Source organism: Miniopterus natalensis, chromosome 8 (genome assembly GCF_054644295.1).
Source record: "Miniopterus natalensis isolate mMinNat1 chromosome 8, mMinNat1.hap1, whole genome shotgun sequence".
NCBI lineage: Eukaryota > Metazoa > Chordata > Mammalia > Chiroptera > Miniopteridae > Miniopterus > Miniopterus natalensis.
This window is the reverse complement of record NC_142088.1, coordinates 37256503-37278854: the sequence shown is the minus strand read 5'-3', so window position 1 is coordinate 37278854 and position 22352 is coordinate 37256503. Positions and strand designations below refer to the sequence as shown.

Here is a 22352-nt window from a genome sequence, read left to right as displayed (position 1 = left end):
ACACGGGCAAACATCACAGATCGAGACAAGATGAATGCCTAAAAGTGACAGTCAAAATTTAAATTGTTGGCATTCAGATGTGATACATGTTTGCCTCTTTCAGCCCTTAAATCACCCTTCTCAAGAGAAAGATTATTCCAAAGTTCTGGTTAAACTTTAAGCATTTTATTAAAAACAAAGATATTTAGGTCTCTTAAAACAGCAGACTGTTTCAAAACCGTGGATTAGGTGCTTGTGAAGTGGCCAAGCTGCCTATAATACAGTATTCTCCCAGTGAGACATCAGCTGGGGAATCTGCACAAAGGGAGCAACTTCAGACAGCCCAATTGAAAACATATTTCCCTTCTTTTGTGTAAAACAATAATTAGGAAGCAAATCAGTAGGAGATCCTTTTTAGATTACTGTACATAAAAAGAAAATGGCAAAAGCAATTTTCCCCCAAAAGAATGGGGGAAACAAAACCTAGCCTCCTATTTCCACACCATCCTCCCTCCCTCCCTCCCTCCCTCCCTCCCTCCCTCCCTCCCTCCCTCCCTCCCTCCCTCCCTCCCTCCCTCCCTCCTTCTTTTCATCTAAATATGATTTAATCTAAATCCGAAGAAAAAATGAGATTCTAACACAGGTACATATACACACAGAAAACAAACACAAAGATAAATGACAGCCTCAACATTTTTTTCACAGCAAATACTTAATTTACTTAATAAAACAAACATTCCTGTACCAGTGTATACATTCAATGACATTGGTATAGATTTGATACACAGATAAACATCTTTAGCACTGTTGAGAGATGTACCAAATATGCAAGAACATTCAAAATTAAATTAGACAAGATGTACAACCCCAAATTACTAGCTGAGGAAAAGGTAAACAATGTAAGGAGGACATCAGTCATTACTAAATCCAAGTGCTCGTCATGAAATTCTCCAGACACACTGCATTTTATTTCTGCCAGCTATGTGTTTTATTCTATTATTGCTCACTTATGAAACTTACGACATTTTGGCCTTCTTATAGCCAGGCTCAACCTTTAAATTTCTGGATACATTTGAGTTTAGGGAGTTCTTTACAGCACCTGTTAGAACAGATAATGAAACTTTACTACATGGCACTGCCAGAGTTCTTAGGTTCCCAAATCAGGTTTCTTCTGTTGTTTTAATGAATCCTTTCTGATTTTTTTTTTTCCAGCCAAAACACTTTTCTTTAGATTTAAATCTGTTTAGATATCAGTCCCACTTGAAGGGAATTGTTTCACCTTACTACTGGGGATAAAACTGCATCTTATCTTTGTGCAATTCAAGAAGAGTCGGCAGGAGAAATGGATTTTAAAATAATTGTACTGCAAAATAAATGAAGCAGACTCTGTTTAATGATCTAAGATAAATGGAAAAAAGTATAAAAAATTTCTATACATGAAAAAAAGCAACTGAATTCCTGCAGCGATAATATTGTTATTACACTAACAAAAATTTAAAGGTTATTTCTAACCCAACGTATATGTAAATACTTGGAAATGTATAGACATCTCAGATTTTAAAAACAGAAAACGCACATGCAACTTTAAGTTTTTTTGGCTCACTTTATAAATTTACTTCTAAATTAGATTGATTACCATTTATGGGATATCTATGATACGAGATAATCTAAAATTGTCCTTTATGCAGTAAAAGGATATATTTTTAAAAAATTGTACTGATGACAATATCTTTCATGATCACTAGAGACAGGCTCAGATGTATCTGTGGTAAGGTTGTTTTTATATCTGCCCCATATATATAACTTTTTATTTTGTCTTTAATGAGAAAATGGCCTTTTTAGGTTTATTCCTAGTTTATTCAAGAACAGTAAACAAGACAGCTATCTGGAAAAATTTAGAGTTAAATACAGCTTGACCCTTTGGTGTGGAAATGAAGTCAGTGCTCTTATTTTACAGACAGAAGACCTGAGGCCTGGAGAGTCCCAAGATAACAGGTCCAGACCTTGGCCAAGCCAGGATGGAGCCTGGTCCTGCTGTGCACTGGATGGTGCCCTTTACAGTTTGCCAAGCTGACTCTATTGTCCAGGCTTGCCAGCTACATAGAAGGTTGTGCATGTATCACCCACACACTGACTAATGAGAAAATAAATAGCATCTCTAAAAACAAATGCATCTCGTGGAGAAAGCAGGATGAAGTCATTTCAAATAGGAACGCCAAGAGACCCGAGGAAGCAAACATCATTTGTTCAGTTGGAGGTATTATAAGAAGACTCACATTTTAAATGCCTTCCTCCAAATAGGAAATAAACACTAATAATAAGGACTGGGAAAATTTCTCTTTCTCTGTTTTGGAAAAGCAGAATATATGGATAACCACACATACCTCAGATTCTTGGAAAATTATACATTATTTAGAAAAGGGATTAAAAATACCTTAAACTTCCAAGAATTCACCCTCTAATCCCCTGGGCTGTGGGCACCAGGGAGGCTGCTACGCTCCTTTCCCACTGCTTCAGGGTTGTGGGGGAACAGGCCCAAGGCATTAGTCAGCAGTTTCTGAATTCTGACCCGCAATAGGAAAGATACTTGGGGACAGGAAAAATAGATGGAGGCAATTACAAACAGCTACTTGATTGATGGTTGACATTGTCAGGGCTCCACTGTATGGCAGATTGCAATGATGTTGAACTCCCCTTGCTACCAGTGGATGTTGCTATTGGCAACCGTGCAGTGAAGCCAATAAAAAGGCAAGGAAATGAGAGGAAAACTCAACCTTAGTGGAAGCCATAGGGTTTGTGCTATAAATTATGTTCCCCTCAGCAATATGCAGCATCAGTGTTCAGGATAGCTAGAGTGCTTGTAGCTGCCTGCAGTCTCCATTGGAGCCTGGGTCTAGTTTTATCATCAGGCACATGCTTTAAAATTTTGCTGTAGATAGACTGGCACCCGTCTGTCCGGGCTATTTATTTATTTCGGGGGAGGATAACAGATGTGGGTTCATCTCTGCCTCACGGACTGATTTTCAATTCCCACTTGTGATATAAACCTGATATGGCACAGCAGCCAGCAGCACCTGCAGCGCGCCCGGCCCTAGCTCCACCCACCCTTTGTTCCTTCCTTGAGGAGAGGCAGCCCAGCAGCAGCTATTTTCCTTTATAGCAGAGCGATTCAGAAAACTGGCTTAATAAAATCCATAAATCTGAACAGCCTCCCTTTACCTGCTCTGGAGGCAGTTTTTCCTGCACTCCTCTCCTCCAGTCTCCCAGCCTTCCCCGCAGAGACGGCTGCAAAGGGGAGCTAGGGACATTATTTTTTAGGGCTCGCCCTCCTTCCTTCTCTCTTTTGTCAACGCCCTCCCTGCTCAAGCATCTCTCTTCCCTAAGCAACTGATGACAGGGTTCTGTACCTCGTCTGTTTGGGTCAGAAGTGCCACTGTCCTCTCCTTGGACTGACCCGCACCTTTCCCTCGGCAGCTCTGACCTCCGGCCTGGCCCTAGCTTTTCTTCACTGGCCAGCTTCCTTCGCCCCTCCCCCTCCCCCTTCCTCCGCCTCTTACCCCTCCGCCTGGTTTATGATGTTACTTTATTTCTTGGGCCCTAGAATCTGACTTCTTTCCCTACGAATACCTGCTCGTCCCTCGTCCCTGCTCTGGCACCTTCACTCACCCTTTTCCTGAAGCCGGCTCTGTGCCAGGAAACAACGTTCTCTGTGGAACTTGGCCCCTATTTCCTTAGTATTTGGGAAATGAAGTTAATAACTGATGCTCGCCAGTGGCAATAAGAACAAGAAATGGTTTGTAAATTTTACATTTTTCAGAGCCCTTTTTGGGAGCAAAGGCATGAGCACCTGCAGGGGCTCTGATCCCCTTCCCGGCTTCCACTGGAGGACGGCATGGGGGATGTTTTGTATCTTGGGGATTCCTTGTGAGATTTATTTGAACAAAGAGTTCCAAGGTTAAAACATGTTTGAAAATTATTTCCTAGTGTAATCTCATTTGACAAATGAGGAAACAGACTGGGAGAAGTTAGGTGAGTTGTCCAAAGTCATCCAGTCAGTAGTGCCAAAGCTAGGGGCATGAGTCTCGCTTCTAGCCTAGCATTCTTTGGATAAAGCACCGTGTCCTCAGTCTCAGATAAAATAGGAAGCAAAGTAGCTTTCTAGTCATTGCATTCTTTTAATATAGTTTATTCTTACCCATTATAACCCTGGCTTTCAATAGAATATTTGTTCTCTGCCCAGACCATCATTTCTTAACCTTTCAAGCATTATTCCTTATATTAAGGAAAAACCCCAAATTTGAGACTCCTGCATTTGGCTGTAGGTTGGTACTGATAGTAACTTTCAATTTTATACAAAAATCATCACTAGGAGAACTGAAGGGAGTCAATGGTCATTCTCCATGGTGCTGCTGTGTCTCACTGTTGGAAGTAGTTCCTAAATGTTCATATGTCACTTGTGGTAAATCCAACTATAGATTTCCTTTCACCCTTACTTTAATTAAAGCCTATTAATCTACTCCTTCTGGAAGTAGACTTGGTCTACAATAAAAGTTGAATTAAAAAACTGGAAAAGGGGACCACAATCCCAATGCAGTGTTATGAACCTTGTATAAACACTAATCAGATAAACAGAACATTTGATATATTTCTACTATGGATTGTTTTTTAGGGGAAAAGTTGGAATGGTTGGTATTTGTAAGGATAATATAATTTATCTTCTACGTACACAAGTCTACAGGCTCTGGGCCATTATTAAGAAACTTTAGGATAAAAATAAAATACCTCTACAGAATACAAACCAGGATTCTCGGGACAGTCTTACACGAAAGGGCACTGGGGAGAGAATACAAAGGCAGCCATTGTTGGTTTGTAACAAAAGAGCCATATACAAAATGAAGCAGCGCTAGAGGCACCCGCACTGTTCCGCACGCACTCCCTTGGCTCAGAATGAGGGGGCCGGCTGTCCTCGGGTCCTGGATCCACAGCAGTCCCCTGCCCAGCGCCTGTCTCAGTCTCAGTCTCAGCCCACGTCCGTTCATCAGGGACAGCTGAGGGTCCTGGGTGCTCCCTGCCCCACTTCCTCCTCTGCCTTCCTGTCCAGCTCTCCCCTGTTGGCTACACTTCAAGGTGAAACCCCAGGCCTGCTTCCCAGCACATCCTCCAGACTCTGTCTGTCTGAGCTTAAAGGAACAAAAGGATGGAGTGGCTGGGCCAAATCTGGCCCTTCAGGATGCAGTCATTTTGCAGCAGCAGCTGACCCCAAGGATTAGTTACTGTGTGCCCCCGGCCACCACCGCGGGGGCTGGGGCGGCAGCTGAGACCAGTAACCTTTTCTGGTGCAACTCTTCCCACTTTCTTCTGTTCGCAGACACTGAATCCAGCATCGGCTTCAGTTTCACATTGACCTTCACCAAGGCCTAAAACAAACCAATAAAAGGGTGGGAGAGAGAGGAACTGGAGTCACTGACATGGTTTTCCAGCTTTCACTTGTGAGAATGGAAACAGGCTGTAAGAAATGCAAGTGATTACTTGGTAACCACGAGCTATTCACAAGAAGTACATATGCATTTAGTGCCATTGTTTTATATTGTTAGAATCTATGCAGAAAACGAAAAAGACAGGTGGCTGTGTACTACTCCAGGGTGCCAGCCAATTAGATTATGATCCTGTTTTAGATCCACATCAAGCAAGACAGGAAACAAAATATCTAGCTCACACACGTCTACTAATGTGTGTATCTTTGCCTGCCATGGAGGCCTCCAGGTCTCACTAGACCATGAACTTATATTTTTACACAAATAAGCTTAGCATTTGCTCCACTGTAGATGACTCCAGGCAAATTTACTTGAATAAGAATGGCCAGGTGAAATTTTATAACAAGAGGTGCTCATTTTAAAAGTTAAGGATCTTGGAACTGTGCCAAATGTACAGATCACCGTGAGAGCATGTATGGAACTAGACCTGAGAGAAAGAGAAAAGAAAAAGGAGCGTGGAAGAGAGAGGCGGGGGGTGCAGGAGAGACGGAGGAAGAGGAACTGTGGCCGGAAGCCGACTGACCGTGAGGCTAATGAAGCTCAGGATTTAGGGTCTTACTTGCAGGAGACCCTTCTAAACATTTCCTTTTTACTTAGTTTTGTATATTTTTTAAAAGTCACCTACTTCCCAATGTTATAAACGTTTGGCCTTACAAAACTCAGATCACCGCTACGGAGGAACGAAGCCCTGGAGGATCGTGGAGCTGTGCGGGTGTCAGCTCATGCATGCTTCCACTTCATGGCCCGGGTCAGTGTTCTGTGGCCACGGATTAGATCCCCGGTCCTGTGCAGACACTTTGCAGGTGTGTCCCATTCACCACAAGGCAAGCAAAACCAGGGCAGCTTCAGCACAGCTCCCGAAAAGTTGCCCCAGGCAGGACGTGTGGCTGGGGGGCAGTCAAGAGCAAAGTCCTCGGAGGGGAGGAAGGCTCTTCCAGGTCAGGACGTTCATCGCTGAGTGTGGCTGCGGCCACCTGCTTAGCCCCTCCCCCTCCCCCTCCAGGGCGTTACGGGGCCACAGGGAAATGCAGAGACGTGGAAGGCAGGCAGGAGGGGATTGAGAAGCCCGGAGAGAACGGCATCCCGCTGAGAGTGCCCACGCCAACCTGGCTGCGAGGATGCTCCTGCCCGGCGACGCCCCTCGCACAGCATAATCTCTCCCTTACGGGCGATACTGATCACACCAAGCAACACGCAACCAGGTGTATTAGTGGTTCCGCACAAAAACGAAACAGCAATATAACAGCTCAGGCGGCGATGCCATCTATTCCCGCGGGGAAAATGCAGGTGCCCGTCTCCGCTCAGCGCGCCTGCTTCTGTTGAGCCAACAGCGAGAGGCGGCAGGAAAGCCACGGTTTTGTTCAGCGGAGTTTGGCACCGGCTCCTCTTCACTCTGCTCCAGCCTTTTAATTAAGCGGCTCCTATAATTCCTATGGAAATTAGTGTTTATGTTCTTTTCCTGCTACAAAAGCATTTCTCTAGAACTTATTATTATTTTTTTAATCTTAGGAGCACAAATTGGATTTTTTTCTGTCTGAAATGTAATTAAAAACTCATTTGATTACTATATTTCTGGCTCTGTTTTACTTATTAAATTCCTGTAATCAGTTTTCTTTTATGAAGCTGCTGGGAAATGATCTCAAAAGTAACACATTTTTCTCTTCTTTGGCAGGTTCCCGAGCATTTTACTAAATTACATTCATAGCACCTGCCCGTGATTCATATTACTCCACCAATTTATTCCTTAAACCATTTAAGTTTATTTGGCTTAGTCTCCAAAAGAGGTTTCTTTCCTTTATCTAGCTCTTTGTTCTCCCTCCTGGGGGGGCACATATTTCTCAGAATCCTCCTTTGTTTTATATTCTCCTTAAACCCCAACTCCACACACTAGAATATTGTTTCGTCCCGGCAGGGGCCGGCTCGAGGCAAAGGAGCAAACCCCAGTCCCGAAGGATCGCTCCCGCACACCGGGAATTTGTTGCACAAATGCACTTAACGGAGAGGAAACAACTTCAGAGCATCAGGAAAGCAAGGGATGGCCCGCACCCCTAAACCCCAAGGCTCTCGGCGCCCGCGCCGCCTCAGGGGGAGAGCTGCTCGGGTATTCGGAAAGGGCCTATTCCTAGAAGCCCCCGGCAGCGGGCGACGCCCCAACAGGCCGAGCGAGCGCCCCGATTCCATCTCGTCCGCTCGCCTGTCTGCTCACACGCGGTGCCGTGGCCATGGGCTGCCGGGCCTCCTCTGTGGCTTCCCTGTGACGTGGCCACTCAGTTTTTAAATGTGTCCAGAGGCAGTGAACTCACTACCTCCCCGGGGGTTCAGTTTATTTTCTGTTTTGATTTTAGAATGTTGTTCCTTACAATGAGCTGAAATCTATATCCCTGGAACTTCTACCTAATGGTTCTAGTCCTTGTGGCGGTCGCCTTTGAAACCAGAATCTACTTGGCAATGTGGGACTGAAGACTCCGAGTGTAGGGTAGGGTTCGATCTGACTTACAGCCCAGCTCGGGCTGTGCTGCTTATTACCCCTGGGGCAACTGTATGGATACCACCGGGGCTCCCGGCTCCCTCCCGGGAGTATCCAAAGTCCCTCCTGCACATCACAGGAGGGACCTTGGACACTCGCCCCAGGGGACACAGCCTTGGGCATCTAGTCATCCGGGTGGCTTAGGAACCCCACTTCCTTCCCGATTCCATTCACACTCAATTGTTGAGTCTCCTGTGATCGTCATGTACAGTTGATGCCATATTTTATTTATGTTTTGAATAAGTAATATATGTTAATGTATCCAGTCCAATGGCTACAGGGGGTACAAAGGTACAGTGTAAAATTTCCCTTCATTCCCTGCCCCAGACACCTGGATTCTTTTTTAGAGGCAACTTGGCTATCTTTCAAGAAATATTTTATGCATATGGAAGCATATATACATATACACACACACAGTATATATGTAGACGTATATAATGTATATATAGATCCATATGATGCCTATGTGTAATACATTATATATGTATAACGTATAATTACGTTGATTCCCTCACCAGTTTGGGTGTTTCTTTCAGAGAGGAAGTGAGATCAAAACCTTGTGGAGCAGCATTATTATGATGCTTGAGTGAGAACAAGTGTACTGCGTAGAAATTAGAATCTGGAGGGTATCGGGAGGAGAGGGGCCAAATTCCAATTTCCCGTTGCTACGTCACTGAGCTTTCCTTCTGCAGATCTTACTCTGCTGTGAATTCCATCTACTGTAGTTTTCCTCCCCAAAGTTGTAGTTTTCATTTATAGAAGTTTGATTTGGGTCTTTTTTAATACCTTCCATGACTCTGTGTCATCCCAGTCCTTCCTCTATCAGCTTGAACATATAAAATGTAATAAATGTCTTAATGTCCTCTCTATCAATTCTATGATCTGTATAATTTCTGAGCCTGTAATTGGTTGGTTCTCTTATTATTATGTGTCTTATTTTCTTGCTTCTTTGCATGCCTGGTGACTTTCGATTGGAAATTTTATGTTGTTGGCTGCTGGATTTTTTGGGGGTTTTTTGGTATTTCTTTAAACATTTTTCAGTTTTTTTCTGGACTGTAGTTAGGTTACTTGGAAATAATCTGATCCTTTTCAGGCTTGCTTGTAAGCTTTGCTAGGTGGGTCCAGAGCAGCCTTTAATCTAGGGCTAATCTGGGCCCCATTATTGAGATAATAATTTTCTGAGAACTGTACCCAGTACCTCATATATTTCAAGGTTTTTCTTTAATATTCTGTCAGGTGGGAACATGGACTATTCCCCAGCCTGTGTCAGCTCTGAGAATTGTTCTATTTGGGGCTTTCTGCTGATTCTTTCCTCAGCGTCAGTAGTTTCCTCAGGTGCACACAGCAAACAGCACTGAGGACCTGAGCCCCCTCCGCAGACCTCAGCTCCCTCCAGTGCACCCCTCCTCTCTGGGGCTGTGCCCTGGGAGCTCCAGTCTCCTGGCTCCGCCTCCTCAGCTCAGCGAGACCACTGGGCTCCTCCAGGACTCCCCTCCCTGTGCCGTGGCCTAGACATCTCTCCAGGTCGTAAGCTGGGACAATTGTGGGGCTCGCTTCACTTGTTCCCTCTCTCTGGAATCATTGCATCACGCTGCCTGTTGTCCACTGTCTGAAAACTGTTTCGAGTATTTTCCTTTCTTTTGGCTCCTGTTCTGTCATGGCCAGGGGTGGAAGTGCTTATCATTGGTGTTAAACAACTTTGTATTAGGTACTATCGAGGAGTTCCCAGGGAGAGTGGAAACAAGGCCTTTCTTCTATACATCTCTAGCTCCCAGCACAGTGACTCTGGGGAACAGCAGCCCCTCCTCTAATCTGCCCCCATGGTGATGGCAGGGAGTGGTGGTAAGGCCAGGACAGCTGCCAGTGGCGGAAAATCCTGCTGTAAAAACAAACCCAGAATAACCCCCTTGGGAAATGAACGTAGTATTCTCCCTTATTACCATTATTCCTGAGACCTTGTTTTTAATCAGTTCACCAAGCTGCTAACAGTCAGATTCTGGCCTTGCTTTCCCTCTGCCATCATGACCCATATCTGCTATCAGCGGGCGCATAAGCGCTCACAGTCACTTCTTGGAACTCAACTGCTGGATCCACGGGGCAGATGTGAGACAAGGGAACAAGCAAAGGGACAACCATGCTCTTAGAACAGGTTACTACTCCTATTCTCTGCAGTTGGATGGGGGCATAGAGGAACCCCACCAAATTAAAACCAGCTTTGTCTCTGAACCCAGTGATGTCCAATTGTGCCATTAATACATTTTAAAAATGTTGAGGAAATCATCTGAGCTGGCTATTCATTCATTTATTTATTTTAAGGCCAAAGAAATGAGATGGTTTCCATGTCCTGTTGTTGAATTATATATTTCCAGAGGGCTGGCAATAAGACTTAGTCTTTTCTGCCTTCCCTCATCCGTACCTTACCCAAAAGAAATAATCAGAAACTAAGAGATACAATGCATGGTAGAGAACAAAGAATTTAAAGTATTTTTCAAAAATATCTTACTTTTGATAAAATATAAAAATAGACTTGGAGCCCACCTCAAATATCTGAGATAATATTCCTGTTATGAAGACATGATCACTTGACTACTGTGTTATTTACTTTCTGAGGGAAAATGTGAAAAGCCCACTTAGGAGTTGGTATTTTGAAATGGAAAGTCATTGCTGATATGACCAACTGGTGTCATCTCTGCTCAGACCTTCAACAGGAGGGGCAAGAGAGCGTGCAAGTGGTGGGAGGCCCTGGAATGCTCTTGACTCCACAGGATTGGCCAGGCACATGGGCAAAGGATATCTCTGAGAAACAAAGGAAGCCTCTGCTTCAGGTATGCGACTTCAGAGAGAAGTGGCCAATTCTGGGAGCGAATCCAAACTTTAAGCTAGTGAACTATTGAACTACTAATCCTTCATGGTTCCCAAAGGTTAAGAATATTCATGGTTTAATCTAACATATTCCTGGATTTCATATGCCTGCAATGATGCAGTTGGCTAAGAATTACATTTGCCAACCTTCTGCTCTCCCATTGTGTTATAAAGGCCAATGAACTGATGGCACAGAACTGAACTCGTCACCTTCCCCCAAACCTTCCTCTGCTCTCAGGTTTACTCCTTCAGGGAACTGAGCATTACCGTCTCCATCCCACTGCCCAACTCAGAAATCTGTGGGTCATTCATGACATCTCCCTTTCCTCTCATATCCAAACTCACCAAGTTTTGTCAATCCTACTTCCAAAGTGTATTTGTGTGTCAGTCTATTGCCATTTCTACAACCTTAGTTCAGACTACCATCGTCTCTTCTACTGCTTTAACCCTACACACCAGGCTCCCTGCCTCCCCTTGTTTCCGTCCAATCCACTCTCCACATCGTGGCCCCCTTGAGTGGTCGCTCCAGATCGCATGTCCGCACTTGCCACTCTCTACCCTCAAATGGCTCCCATTTGATACAGACGTGCTATATGACCCTACCAAAAAAGGAGAACTGTAGTATTAAAAGAGAATGAAATCCAGAAACAAAACAAAAGAAGAAAAACACCATAAAACCCAATGGAAACTTGGGTTATGGTACAAAATACAGAGTTTAGAAATGCCAAAAATAATCCTATCAAGTTTTCTTGTAACATTTTCCTTAGTTAAAAAAAAAAAATAGCTAAACTCCACATGTGTGTTTGGCAGGGGAATAGCTGAAGTGTTAGTTACTGCACGTGAGAGCAGATGGAGATGGCTGTGGGGCCCAGATGGGAAGCAGCAAACTGATTCCTCCGAAACCTCACTCCTTCCCTCCCCACTTCAATGGCCTTTGAAACTCAAGGTTGTGTAAAAATTAACTTGCATTAAATTGCTTAAGATAATGTATTAACTACCATAGGAGGCTTCCAGCAGTTTTTAAAACTTGCTTTGAAAAACAAATAATCAAACACTAATGGTGAACACAAGAGCAAGCCAAGACTTCTTCAGATAAATATTTTTAAACATTCACATTAAAGAAAGCAGCTTTAAAATAAGTCTGTAGTGTGTAATTGTTAATGTGAGAAAATTAATAATCATTTACATATGTTACACATATAATAAGCCAAGCACTGTGCACTATTGGGCTCTTCCCAGGCTAGACTGCAGTGGAGTTTAAAGAGCTCTTAGGCTTATGACTTCTGTTCATTTGGGGACAGAGTCATTTACTCCACCAGGACTAAGGTATCTCTAATGGAGATTGCTAGTTTGCCTTGCCGGGAGGCACTTCTGAGAAAACACTTCAGTGAGAGTTTATTCAGCTGGGAGAGATATCCTTTGCCCTTGCCTCTATTTCTTCCTTGCTGCTGGAATGTTAACATGATGGCTGGAGCTACAGTGACCATCTTGTAATTATTAGGCCCCCTTGAGTATAAACAGAGCCTGGATCTCTGATGGTTATGGAACTGCCATGTCACAGCAGCCTTAAATTGACTTCTCTGGATTACTTTTTATCAAAGAGAAAAATAAATTGTTCTTTTGTGTAAGCTACTTTGATTTCAGATCTCTGTCACTAGCAGCTGCATGCAACTCCTACTTGAGAGAATCAGCGCTATATTGTAGGTCCCCATTGTCTGCCTACCTGTGCAGGTGTCAGGTGATTCTAGGCATTTGGGTACTTGAACAAATCCCCTGCACTGAGGAGTAATAAGTGAACATTTTTGGGGCAGTGGGCCCAAAAGTGAACTGCTACTAGTAGACACCAGAAGCTACAACAGAAGCTGTTCCATGTGCTCTGAGGAGGCACATAATTCAGGCTCAGCCAACGGGAGTTTCTCAGGGATTGCTGTAGGGATTGGGCTGGGCGTCAAGCTAAGGCAACCAGAGTGCGCTCTAGATTTTACATGGAACTACTGAAAATGAGGTTTTCTTTCTTTTTTTTTCTTTTTTGGTGTGAATAATCACTATAATAAACATGTGACCTTAGAGCTGCCAAGACCTGTGAGGAAAGCCTGATTAGGTGAAGCCAAAACATACTTAGGAGGCAGGGAAAAGGGGACACATGTTTTATGGTGCCTTTGAGTCCCCTGGATGCAGCTGAAGGCCACCAGCCCACTGTACCTCTAAGCTCTCCAGTTACTGAGCTAAAGAAATTCAATTTCCGTTCAAACTAAGTTGAGTGAGTTTTCAGGCTCCAAATAATGGTCTTTTGCTTTGTCATTTATTGTTCTCTGTCACCCCAGGAATTACTTGAGATTGAAACCCCCACTAGACTTTGAACTGGTGGCTGGCATGAGGGAGGGAACTTCCCCGGCATAAAAAGCTGCTGCTGGCACCTGCTGAGCAGCCCTCTTCCTCCAAGTGAGTGAGTCAGGGACCAGCTAGCAGTAATCTTCCTTTTCCTTGAATCCCCAGTCTGCCAGACTCTTTACAAGTTTTTTAAAAAGTTAGCCTGCCATGTTATGGGGACTCAGAAAATACTCATAGAAGATGCCAATTTCGTCTGGTGGCAAAGTCAGCAGGCCTACGAAATTTTGGCTTCCAAGGAAGCACTCAAAGGACTTGGGTGGCAGCGTCCATTTATCCTGGATTTTCTCTACAGACCAAGCAAACTCAGATGAAAAGGAAAAACAGCAATTAGATGTTATTTTCTCCTTAGTGGGAGTTCAATATTATTCTGTATTTATCATATTGGGTAAGATTATTTTTCTAGGTGGGGAAACTGTTTTTCTATATATGATATTTACTCTGCGGATCTGTTACTATTCAGCAGTAACAGGTTGGCTATGTCAGGTTGCAAATGCCAAAAAATATCTTAAAACCTAAATAATGGGAGACAGTTACCCAAGTAGCAGTAAAGATGATAAAGCTGCAGAGCTAATGCCTAGTATGCGGCAAGCAAGCTCGTTAGAATCCGCGGCAAGAATGATTCAGCTCTGTAATCAGAATCCTGAGGGCATGGTCCGGCCAGGCTGTCACATGGATGTTTGCAGCATCAATGTCTAATACCCTGAAAGCTAATTACAGTGCTAGTAATAAGTTAGAAAGAGATCATTTTCCTGCCAAAGTTTGAGGCAGATTAGTTATGACTGTAAAAGAGAAAATGCAACAAAGTATTGAAGTAATTTTCTCTTCCTCTTGTCTTTCCTTTTCCATTTCCTTCCTGTTCTCTCAGGTTGCTTGTTTAGCTTATTTTATTTATACACTTAAGGGATTCCTTTGTGGAAAATGATATTTACAAATGACATTAACATTCTGAATTTATGAGACAGGGATTAATCTCCTTGGATTAATATCATTGTTATTTCCATAATATAGGGAAAGAGTCTTAAACTCAAATATCTACAGGGCCAGGCCAGTAAAGTTAATGAGTGAAATACGCTGCATAATACAGTTGGGAGTGGTGGGGCCTATGGCAAACTGTACATTTTACAATTTTAAAAATAGCGTTCTGCTAAATAAAACAAGTCAGCGGGCCAAATCTGTTCTGCTGGCCATGGCTTCCTCACTGTGATTGACAGGAAAACACATCTTTCCAAAATGAACTAACCTGAGTATTGACTGTGTCCCATGTTTCAGGTGCTATGCGAGGACCTACCCATATGTCAGCTGACTGACCTCACAACGGTGCTGTAAGATAAGTCTTCTTGGCTCTGTTTTGGCAGATGAGGAGCCTGAGATTGGGAAAATTAAAAGAGCCAAAGTTTGCATAGTTAAGTGTACAGCAGAGCTGGAATGTCAGTCCAGGCCTGTCTGAGTACAAAGCCCATAGTGTCTTCACAGGAAAGATCTCTCCTGGGATGATGGTAATGACAGGCATCTTACACCTCACCCAGGTGTCAGACAGCGGGGCAACTCTCTGTTTCAAGACAAATTCACAGGATGGAGGTGACCTTAATTAATGAAGAAACACCACCTCCCAAACATTGGGAGTGGACAGTGAATCTTTATTTGTGACTCATCCACTCTATCCTGCCTTGAGGAAATAAAACCAGGGTTTTAAGTAGTAAATAACCGGCAAGCCCAAAGACTGCTAGAGCAAATGGAAGCAAAGAGGACCATCTCTTCTGTTATAATGAGCCCCTCTAGGATCTTGTCATGGTTTATCCTGTTGGTTGGGTTTTCAGAGCAGTTTGGTAGCTAATCAATCATGCTCACTGGGCAGGCAACAGCTGACTGGGAAGGAATGGCTGCTGACCCAGAAGCCACAGCCTTGATGAATGAGGCCTCATATAAGAGGTGGTCGGAACATGTAACTAAAACACAGCCACATGGTAACAATCCACCTCTCCACACGCCAGCATGTTAACTGGTAAAACTGTGCACCTGAGATTTCATAGAAATAGATAAAATCTATTGTTTTTGCAAAGTTCTATGTATAAAAAGGACCATACTTAAAATTTAGTTTGTTGAGCTGCACAGAGTTGTACACTATAGATTTTTTGTGTACTTCTTATGTGCCTAGAGTCCCAGGGTTCTCCAAACAAAGCGAGTAGGGTGCCTCTGTGGGACCTCTAAGAATGGATTCTAGAATACTCTGTTAACATTTGCTCTTCTGTTTTTTAGCTTAAACTGTCATCCCTCAGTATCCTCAGGGGATTGGTTCCAGGACCCCTATGGGTACCAAAATTCGCAGATGCTCATGTCCCGTATATAAAATGGTGACCTATTGGCGCAGAAACTACACACATCCTCCCGTATACTTTAAATAATCTCTGGATTAGTTATAATACCCAATACAATGTAAGTGCTATGTAAATGGTTGCTAGGCTGTATTGTTTAGGGAATAATGACAAGAAAAAGTCTGTTCATGTTCAGTACAGATGAAAACATCCTAGGCCTAACCACACAGTACACATCAGCAACAACACAGCATTGTTTGTCCTGAATATTTTCCATCCCTAGTTGGTTAAATATGCAAATGTGGACCTCGTGGATATGGGAGGCTAACTGTATTTGAAAGTCCCAGAAGAGTCAAAAGACTAATTATTTACATTAATGAATCGCTTAGTTAGTACCAATCAAATCCAATGATTACTGAGCATTTCTTGCGAGAGTTTAAAATGGTCCTCATGCCCAGCACCAAACAGTGCTCAGATCCAAGACAGGGAGAGACCATCAAAGCCCGGCGTCCAATGCCCCAGATCTGCTGAGGGCCAGACCTAAAGTACCATGGAAAATGCTCTGTCTTTAGGTAAAGATATTTGGGGACAAAAATCCTCTATTATTTTGGTTGTTTTTCTCCATATGGTAAGAGAACCTTCTTTTTCTTAACTTTACAATATAATTTTAAAAGTGAGATTTTGGAGAGAAAGAAAAAAAGACAGGAAAGGAATATTTTACACATACCCCTGGGTGTATGGGGAGAATGTTGTGTCATTAGCTGGCCTTCTCTTGTCCACAGAAAGGGGCCAATCTGTCTGCTTTAAGGCCTGGTAGAGGGTTTGTTACTGTGTCTCTTCTGTACATTGCTAATGCCCCAAAAGGCTAAGATATGGGAAAAGTTTGTATATGTGGGGACAGCAGGTCCAATACCCTGTGTATTAAATTACATTTTGAGGTACAGGGAACATTAGAATTTTATGAACAAAAACTTCCTAATCAGCAACATATTCTATCTATTCAATGTTGGAAAGTTTTATATTAATTTAACTTCCTAAAATTGACCATTTAAAATTAAATAATTATCCCAATAAAAAGAAATACTAGATTTGTTCTTGAACTAAATTCTAAAGTTTATATGGAAAAATAAACAAGAATATCCATAAAATACTGAAAACTAACAGGAAGGTGAAACTAGGCTTATCATTAAAATATATTATAAGGCAATATTAATTAAAATAGTATGATGAGACAGGCAGAAATAAGTAGAACAGAATAGAAAGAGTAAAAATAGAATTAAGTATAAGGGAATTTAGTATATGATAAAGGTGACCTTTTAAGTCATAAGGAAAAAGATTAGTCAAAAACTGATGGGAAAAGTGGGTAGCAATCTAAAAAACGAAAGTTGAATCCTTGACCTCACACTTTACATCCAACAAAATAAAGCTAAGCCAGATGAACTACAAATTCAAATATAAAAACAAAGACATAAAGTACTAGAAGAAGTTCTGAGAATTTAAAAAATATTATAATTTTGGAATGGGGAAGTCATTCTATGTATGACATAAAATCCAGAAGCCAAAAGAAAGGAAAGATTCATGAATTTGATGACATAAAGTCAATGTATTCCTGTACAGCATAAACAAAGTAAAAAAATAAATGACAACTTGGGAAAAACATTTGCCACTTTTGCTACAGATTAAGGTCTATTTCTTAATATATAGTGATCTCCGACAAATCAGTAAGAAAAGACCACCAGCCCAACAGAAAATGGGCAAAAATGTGAAGAGTTTACAGAAAAAATACAAGTGGCTCCTCAGTAAATAAATCTGTACTAAAAATATGATCAGACTAATTTATGATACGGAAAATACAAATGAAAACTACGAGAAAGATTTTGCACCTATCCTATGGACAACATTCAAGAAGCTTAATAACATACTGTGTTAGTAAGGATGTAAAGAAATAGGCAACTCAGACATTGCTGGTAGGAATATAAATTTGTTCAAACTCCACACAGGGAAGGTTGGCAGTATCTATCAAAATTCCAAATGCCCATATGCCAAATGCCCAGTAATTCTACTTCTGGGTATTTATCCTACAAAGTAGGATGGTGACGCATTAACAATGGTAATTATCGCACATTGTTCATGACAGCAAAGTATTAGGGACATCATCAGTGTCCTTAAATAATTAATTAATTCTGGGTTAATAATTTATTCATCTATAAAATCTAATACTCTACAGCTATCAAAAAGAATGAGACAACTGGTATGGACACTGAAAAAAAAAATCTCAAAAATTTATTAAGTGTAAAAAAACAAGGTATGAAGTGGGATATATACTATGTATGTATAAATATATATGTACATGTACATGGATACATGGATATGAGCACAGTGTGTATATAAATATACATGTACACTCTATAAAACAAAGTGTGCAAACACTGTGCATTAAGAGTATAAAAACACTGTATTTGTGCTTTTACAGAGACTGTCTTTAGATACATACATAAGAAGTTGGTTTCTGGTGGTTGGGCAGGAACTGAGTGCCTGGGGACACTTTTCTCTAATGCTTTTGTGCCTTTTGTACCTTTTGAATTCTGTTTACTGGGTTGTATAAACTACTTAACAATAAAATATTTTATTTAAAAGTTTAAAGTGAACTAGCAGTCTTTGATCCTGTGTTAGAATTATTGAATAACAAGTCATCTGATTGTTAATAGTTAAAGAAAGCTTACAAGGAGAAGAATAAAAAAGAGAAATGGGCCCAGCTGGTGTGGCTCAGTGGTTGAGCATCGCCCTATGATCCAGGAGGTCCCAGTTCGACCGAGCGTTCGATTCCAGGTCAGGGCACAGGCCCGGGTTGCGGGCTCGATCCCCAACAAGGGGCCTGCAGGAGGCAGCTGATCAATGAATCTCTCTCATCATTGATGTCTTTCTCTCTCTCCCTTCTTCTCTCTGAAATCAATAAAAATATATTTTTTTAAAAAAAAGGCTCATTTCATAAAGATGAAAATAATTTAGCGCTTCACCACCATAATTCAAAAATTACTTGGGTACCTTAATGTCTGTTGCGATGTTGTGTATAACCCTGCCCCCCACCCCAGTCACCAATCCCCATCCCAAATAAAGGCCGACTACCTCATTGATCCTGAAAAGCGATCAATGTCCCCTGCCTGGCCATTAAATAGATTTTGAAAAACTCTTCAATCCGTATCAGTCTCATATCCTTATTTAGTTGCTCAAATTTGCCCTCAGCTGGGAATTGTGCAGGCAAGGGTGATTCTGTTGTGTTCACCACTCATTTGAAGGGCCCCATCCATCATCATTTCTAGGCCTTTTCTGATGCAATGTAGCTTATTCTTTGTCTTTCTTAAAAACTGAATGGCTTTTAAATTATCCATTTATCTTCCTTCAGAGTTCCTGTTCAGTTTCTCAGGCCCTTTCAGGGCTGTCTTTTCTACCTTGTTCGCTGCCTTTTCATCCCATTGCTCCCGTTCTTGGAGGCATCTTGGTTCACCATGCTGTCCTTCAAAACAAACTCCCTGGCTCCGTCCGCCTTCTGCCTGTTGGAAATCTGCATCCCCACTAATGTAGATTTCCTTTTTAAATTCTGTCCCTTCTGGACAGCTTTGAAATCTCTGAGATAATATGTTTCAAATATTGTGCATAGATGGCTGGGTGTATTGGAACACACCTGAAAATAAAACTCAAAAGTCTTGGTTCTAAACCTAGCTTTGCCACTATCAAGTTGGGTCGCAGTGACCATTCAAGATTTCACTTTCCTCAGCTACAGATGTTCTAAAAGTCTGCTTCTGCAAAGGAGGGTAAGGAGAGTATATAAGTGGATATTGCTAAGAGAATTAAATCAGATAGTGCTTGGCACATAGTAAGTGCTCAAGAAATGTTGTTGTTGTAAACTCACTACATCTTAGTGAGACAGGCAATTTGGATATTTTTATCCAAATTTACAACAGAGGCTACTAGATTTGGAGAACATATTAATGATGGTAACAGAATAATGACTCAGGTATATGAAGGATTTTAACACATAATGTTAGAGCATTTCCACACCCTCACCCCCTTCATTCAGACTCTTGGAAAGGTTGATATTAACTACGATCAATTCCATGTGCCCCAAGAAGAAAGCCAGTTTCTAAGGCCAAAGACCTTAAAAAAGCAGCAGAGTGGAGTTACTTTCAGTCAAACCTACACTCCAGTGGTGATCAGCTTCAGAAGAAACGAACATCAGTTTCAGATGATAACGAACTCTAGGTTTTAGGAGGCCAGGTTTGAGAGAGGATGATTATAAAAACACTCAGCCCTCACTCTCTCATCTTAGGTCTCTTCCCTCTGGCTCCCTCCCTCTCTGTTCCTCTCTCTCTCCTTTCCTGTCTAGATTTTTCAGCTGTTCAAATCATCGATAGCACAGAGACCATGGACGAAACATTAAGTCAAGGGCCTGGAGAATAATTCTTGCTTTGCTATTATTTTATGGTTCTGTAGTTTAGCCCTCCCTTTGCTTGTAGGAGGCATTGGCTCACATGCTGAAACTCCCCAAGTCACCGAGGCGATTCTGAGCGCCAAGTATAACCTCCTAAGTCTCTCAGCTGTGAAATAAAGACAGAAATGCTAACGCCCACCACAGGGCAACTCAGAAATGGTAGATTATTTCAGGGCACGCTGAAAGATGCCGAGGGGACGCAAGATCTTCCTCGTAGCAATGTGCTAACCCCTCCTTCCTGCGCTGTCACTCTCCCACACTGGCTGTGTCGCCGAGGCAGTCCCTGGGGTCTCCCAGCAGCTGGGTAACACCTTACACTCTGCTGCTCCAGCTTGGGTGAGGGTGGAGGTTGTGGCACTTAGTGTGGCTGAGGAACAGAGACAATGAGTGGAAATCAGTAACCTGGCAAACAAGAGAAAATGCAGAGACCCAGAGGCTGGGATAGCCACCTCCTGGGGTCACTGAGAGGTTTCACAGGAGCCTGGCATCTGAGCAGATGCCTAAAGCAAGAGTAGGATTTGCTGGGGGAGAAGGGGGAGAGGTAGGCCTGGCAGAGAGAGCTTGTGAGTAAACATTAGTGGAGCAGCCATTTAGAAAATGGCGAGTGGCCACTTGTGACAAGAGCAAAGGGCACACAGGAAGGAGGGAGAGGAGGTGAGCATGGGAAGGTCCTATGTGCCAGCTTAGGGTTTTTCCCTCTAGTAATGGTGAGGGAGAGTCTGAAGGACCCGCATTCAGATTTGCTCTTGGGAGATAAGTCTGGTGTTAATGTGGACGATGGAATTGAGGGGTGAGCCTGGGGAGGGACTGCTGAGCATGACAAAGGTCACAGTGGCAGCAGCTGGCACTGGAGACAAAGTCAGGAGAGCCCCCTAGAACAGGGAACCTGAAGGAGGAAGAAAAAGCATGGATGAAAACTCGAAAATAGAGAAGAAAAGAAGCAGGCATTTGTTCTTGTTTTATAACATTTTCTGTCTTTTTGACAATATTAGAGGTTTTTTGAAGTTCTTTTTTTTTTTTTTTTTTGCTTTTACTGTGTGCTCTGATTCCTTTCCTTTCTCTTTCATGTTTTTGACTTGCTTCCATTCCTTCACCTTGTAGGCTTTCCTCAGATGTACGGAGGCCCTTATCTGTTCGCATATATTTAAGCGCAGGCACCTGAAGACTTGGTCAAGGCAGATGTGAGGCGGGGAGGGGAAGAGGGAGGAGCTGTGACTAACTGGACTTCATTTTAAGGGCATCCTGCCGAGAGTCGACTCTTTCATTGAGGGCGTCCCAAATGCAAGGCCACGAACTGTGAGGTCCACCCACCGCGTGTAATTGGCAACACCACCCACCTTGACGGGTTCAAGTGTTAGATCAAGGACAACTTGTCAGAGAGTATTTCTGAGAAAGTCTTCTATAGCAACCAGCTAAACAGAGTCTATTAGCCCATTCAGTCCTCTAGGAACTGCCCTCCCTGGAATCTCTACTCTGGTCTGTCTCCTTCCCCCTGAAGCATTTAGAGCTTTATTTTGTATATGGGAGGTTTAGCAAAGTAGAGCACTGCTGTACAAAGAGAATCGCCCTCCACTTCCTCAGGGCTGAACACTGGGAAAAAGCAGCGAAGTAGACTGAGAGAACTTGGCTATGAAATTCTGGATCTGCTACGTATTAACAACTTCACTCTGATTAAGTCCATTAGCTTTAGGTTTCAGTTTCTTCATATGTAAAACTTAGACCATTAGACATTATAGGATGCAGAATGAAGTACTTTCTTCCTTCACAGAGTTAGGGGCAAATTTAATTGTGTATATAAAAGCACCTTGTAAACTTAAAATTTTAAGCCCTTATCCAGTGACAAATACAATCTGCTTAAGTCTGCATAAAGATACTCCTGTATCAGTAGGACTCTGATACTGAACCTCTTCCCTAAAAACTCATTCTGACAGAAGTCTCTACCTCCATCTGACTCTGGCTAACAACAGACTCACCACTGGGCGGCCACATTGGTTGTTGCACGAGGTGAAGAGAGTGGCTCTCTCTGATCACAGTGCCATATAGCATCTGCTTGCTAAATGGAGGCCATGTGACTTGAGTGACTTGCTTAATATTTTTACAGCTACAACGCAGATAATTAAATATGAGTGGTGACAGCTGAGGACTGAAATGGTGCCTCCTTGAATTCTTGTAGAACACGCTGAGAACAGTCCTGGGGGTCGCTGGGGAATGGCATAATAAGAGCGCTTTGTCTATCTCATGCCTCACTTCCCAGGAGC

At 42.6% G+C, this 22352-nt stretch overlaps 1 protein-coding gene across 1 annotated transcript in view; it reads right to left on the bottom strand.

The window, feature by feature from the left end:
- Nucleotides 1-5162: 5162 nt before the first annotated feature.
- Nucleotides 5163-22352, bottom strand: part of PDE11A (phosphodiesterase 11A) — a 253430-nt gene continuing 236240 nt past the window's right edge. Inside the window, exon 20 of the mRNA XM_016209449.2 lies at nucleotides 5163-5396. Coding sequence (XP_016064935.2) covers nucleotides 5250-5396 — 147 coding nt within the window. The 3' untranslated portion in view covers nucleotides 5163-5249. The remainder of the gene's footprint in view (nucleotides 5397-22352) is intronic.